The 4,337-nt window shown below is 55.1% G+C and overlaps 1 protein-coding gene across 1 annotated transcript in view; it reads left to right on the forward strand.

Moving 5' to 3' along the window:
- The window catches only part of MAP4K1 (mitogen-activated protein kinase kinase kinase kinase 1), a 59,229-nt gene that overhangs the window by 49,255 nt on the left and 5,637 nt on the right, over positions 1-4,337 (forward strand). The window contains exons 23-25 of the mRNA XM_015414063.1: positions 864-922; positions 1,122-1,225; positions 2,245-2,419. Coding sequence (XP_015269549.1) covers positions 864-922; positions 1,122-1,225; positions 2,245-2,419 — 338 coding nt within the window. The remainder of the gene's footprint in view (positions 1-863; positions 923-1,121; positions 1,226-2,244; positions 2,420-4,337) is intronic.

Raw genomic sequence — 4,337 nt, forward strand, 5'->3', positions numbered from 1 at the left:
TTTATTTGGAATACTATATTCTTGACAATTTACAGGGCTATTTTGGGGCAGGAACGCACAGGAACGGAGTTCCGGCTGGCTCCCGAGTTGGCCACGCCCAGCAGGAACTCATTAGCATAATAGGCCACACCCAACAGCAGAAACTCATTAGGATTGGCTACATTAGGGGTGTGTGGCCTAACATGCAAAGAAATTCCTGCTACAAAAAAAGCCCTGGGTTTTGACAACAAACAAGGTAAACAGAATAAGAAGCAAAAGGTGGGTGTGGCTGGATGACCACACTTCTGGTAACATGGGAGTGCGGCCTAATATGCCAATGAGCTGTGCTCTCAGGGGTGTGGCCTAATATGCTAATGAGTTTCTGCTGTTGGGTGTGGCCAATTATGCTAATTAGTTCCTGCTGGGCTTTTTCTACAAAAAGAGCCTTGAATTTATAACGGTTTGGTAATAAGTATTTTGAATAGTTTGAGGTTCTTATTCTGTACTAATTATAATAACTATATTAAGCCTTCAGTAAATATTTTTGCACGTTTCTTTACTTCGGTGTCTTTGTACACAGGAGTTGCGCTTTGTTTGCATTCCCTGGCTGCACAGCTCCTGGTATTTTTTCTGTTTGAATATGACAGCAGTTCTATTCAACTCAGGATGCGCTCCCTCTAGGGTTGCGGTGCTCATCTCCGTTTCAAAGCCGAAGAGCCAGCGCTGTCCGAAGACATTTCCGTGGTCATCTGGCCAGCATGACTAAACCAAGGCGCATGGAAGAGTAGAGCGGAATAATTAAAGGAAACATTGTCATCGTCCCCACCTCCCCCGCTTGCATCTTTGCGACAACCTGTCCGCTCATCTTTCTCTCCTCCCCGCAGGAAAAATGTCACCACTACCAAGATCCCAGACACGAAAGGATGCCAGAAGTGTTGCGTGGGTGAGTGCAAATCCAGCTCTTTCCTGTAGGGGTGGGTCTCCCTGTAATCCCAGGGGATCCTTCACTGTCTACATGCAAAACACAACTTCCTTTCTACCCTGCGCGAAAAGAGGCTTGATCCCCAGAACAAGCAGCTGTAGATCTTGCCTCTCCCTTGCGTCTAACTATAGGCAGACACAAGCTCCTGTTTCCCTTGCAGCCAGGAACGAGCTGACCGGTTGCCACTACCTGTGCGGGGCGCTGGAAGCGGGAGTGGTCTTGTTGCAGTGGTATGAACCCATGCAGAAGTTCATGCTGGTCAAGGTAAGGCCCTGCAGCAGCAGCAGCGGGGAGGGGAGACCTGGACTCAGGCAGAGAAGCGACGGGCAGCCTCTTTCAAGGACAAGCGGGGTCTGCTGTGTCTCTGCGCGGGGGGAAGGCTCATCTGGGTGTGGAAAGAGCTGCCTGCGGAACAGAAAAGCGCTGCCTTGATTGCCTCCTCTCCTTGGTGTAGAAAGACACACACGTTGCAGGCCCATCGCCACAGCGGGGCCACGCCCCCTTAATTCACAGCCACGCCCCACAAGTTGGTCTCACGGGGTAGCTCTTTTTAAAAAGCTGGTGGGAGCCGCCTTGGTGGCGCTGCGGTTCCTGAGAATTATTTTTTTAAAAAAATATATATTTTAAATTGTGTGGTGTCAGAAGTGACATCGCGCCCCACTGGTTCCCCTGCTGCGCCCCCCGCCTCGAAAATTTCCTGGGTACGAGTTCTTCCTCAGGCCCACTACCCCCAGAGCTTCCTCCAAAGCCCACCTCAATCTAGGCACCGAGGCTTCACGCTACACATTAACTTGTGATGCGGGAGCTGCAAGGTGCAACGGTGGGGTGCGGGACGGACCGGAAAGGGACGCGCTTCTGCCGACCCGGTGTAGCGAAAGTGGCTAAGGGACTGAGCTGCGACCGCAGAAATCCCCAGTTCCAAAGTCGCCTCGGCTGTGAGATCGCTAAGCGGCCTCAGACACACACAAAACCTTTATTGGCACGAAAGCACAAAACGTCATGGAAATACGGGACAATACTAAGATGCATCAGTCACTGACTGATAGAAGCCTTTGATTGGTTTCTAAGCATAAAGCTGCATAAGGAACACAAGAGGGAAGTCCAAGAATTTTCGCTAAGTGGCCTCATTTGAGACACCTCATCCCCCAGATCTGTAATATGCAGACAATGATCCTGACCTACCTTCCAGGGCCGTTGTACGTGCTCTGAGCCTTTGAAAGCACCAGCCATGCACGTGTGACTCTGATGGGCAGTAACACCCGCCGTCTCCCCTCTTCTGCCAGTATTTCGACTTCCCTCTGCCCTCGCCGCTGCCTGTCTTCGAGATGCTGGTGACCCCCCAGGAGGAGTACCCGGTGATCTGTATCGGAGTGAGCCGGGGAGCGCCCGGGCAGGCCGTGGAGTTCCACGTCATCAACCTCAATTCGCTGACCTCCTGGTTCATCGACGACGGCTCCGGTAGTTCTGGGCAGCCACATGTGACCCCGGCCCTGGAGGGGGCACTCTCCAGCCTTGGGCCCCCCGATTTGCCAGCTGCAGGGTGGGAAATTCCTGGAGATTGGGGAGTGGAGCCTGGGGAGGTCAGGGCCTTCAGTGGGATATCCTGTCATAGAGCCTGCCCTCCAAAGCTGGCATTTCCTTTGTGAGAACTGATCTCTGTCGTCTGGAGATGAGCTGTAATTACGGAGGAATCTGCAGGCCCAAACTCCAAGGCAGATGGAGCAAATTTGGTGTAGCGGTGAAGTGCGTGGACTCTAATCTGGGAGAACCGGGTTTGATTCCCCACTCCTCCGCTTGCACCTGCTGGATGACCTTGGGCAAGCCGTAGCTCTGATAAGAGCTGTCCTTGAAAAAGAGCAGCTTCTGTCAGAGCTCTCTCAGCCCCGCCTACCTCACAGGGTGTCTGTTGTGGGGAGGGGAAGGGGAAGGAGTTTGTAAGCCGCTCTGAGACTCCGAGTGAAGGGAGGGGTAGGTGTAGTGGTTAAGTGCGCGGACTCTCATCTGGGAGAGCCGGGTTTGATTCCCCACTCCTCCGCTTGCACCTGCCTGGATGACCTTGGGCAAGCCGTAGTTCTGATAAGAGCTGTTCTTGAAAAAGAGCAGTTTGTGTCAGAGCTCTCTCAGCCCCACCCACCTCACAGGGTGTCTGTTGTGGGGAGGGAAAGGGAAAGGGTAAGCCGCTCTGCGACTCCTTTGGGTAGTGAAGGATGGGGTATACATCCAATCTCTTCTTCTTCTTCTTCCTTTTTTTGGGGGTGTTGTATTTTTCATGTGTGAGTGTGCGTGCACCTGGAAGTCATGGCGACCTCTGGTGACTGACCCCCTACTGGGCTGAATAAAGCCTGTCCCCGCCTCCCACCTCTGGTATTCCAAGGAGGTCTCCCATTCAAGTACTAGCCCGAGTCGACCCCGCTTAACTTCCGAGATCTGATGAGATCGGGCTTGCCTGGGCTATCCAGGTCAGGGCGTGCTGATTCCTTTATTCCACCTTCTGGGGTTTGCAGAACCCCAAGTAGCCCCTTAGGCCTGCTTCCGGGGCTAGCTGCAGGCCCCGGGGGTTGCAGGTTCAAGCCTCGGAGTCCATCGCTTGTGTGGAAAGGTTATCCTTTTTTGCGCGGTGCGGAGAGGCAGCCGTGCTGGCTCTCCCTGTAAAACGTCAGGAATGAAGGCTCCAACTGGCCACGTGTCCCTCTACCTCTAGCTAAGTCCTGGGAGATCGCGCACCCGTCCTTTCCCCTCCCACCGTCTTCTCGTCAGGCCGCTGGACCCTCAGAGAAGGTGTCTCCTTCCCCTCCCGCCCCTGCTGGGTGACAAAAGCCAGGCGGCAGAGGTCATTTCGGGGGGGATCGCAGTTCCCCCGGGCGAGGTACGGGAAGCGGGGCACATGATGAAGCCCTGCCCCCTGCTTCCGGCCGCCCCGCTTCCGGCCCTCATTCAGCCAGGAGGAGGCAGGAGAAGAGGGAGGGTAAGTTGCTTCCTCCCTGCCTCTCCCCACCCCTGCCTGCCTGGGGCCAGGAAGGGCCTTGGCGGGGCTTCCTTGTACTCCCGCCGGCCTTGCAGGTCCACCGCCGGGCCCCTCATGGGGCTCGGCAGTAGCCCCTCATTCAGCCAGGAGGAGGCAGGAGAAGAGGGAGGGTAAGTTGCTTCCTCCCTGCCTCTCCCCACCCCTGCCTGCCTGGGGCCAGGAAGGGCCTTGGCGGGGCTTCCTCGCACTCCCGCCGGCCTTGCAGGTCCACCGCCGGGCCCCTCATGGGGCTCATGAGTTATGCTAATGAGTTCCCCTAGCTCTTTTTCAACGAAACGACCCCTGCCAGGCGGAAATCCTTAACCGTTCCACCCGGTGCCGAATACAAAACAAAAAAAAACCAGGCAAAAT

This window comes from Gekko japonicus, unplaced genomic scaffold (genome assembly GCF_001447785.1).
Source record: "Gekko japonicus isolate JY-2015 unplaced genomic scaffold, Gekko_japonicus_V1.1 scaffold3255, whole genome shotgun sequence".
Classification (NCBI taxonomy): domain Eukaryota; kingdom Metazoa; phylum Chordata; class Lepidosauria; order Squamata; family Gekkonidae; genus Gekko; species Gekko japonicus.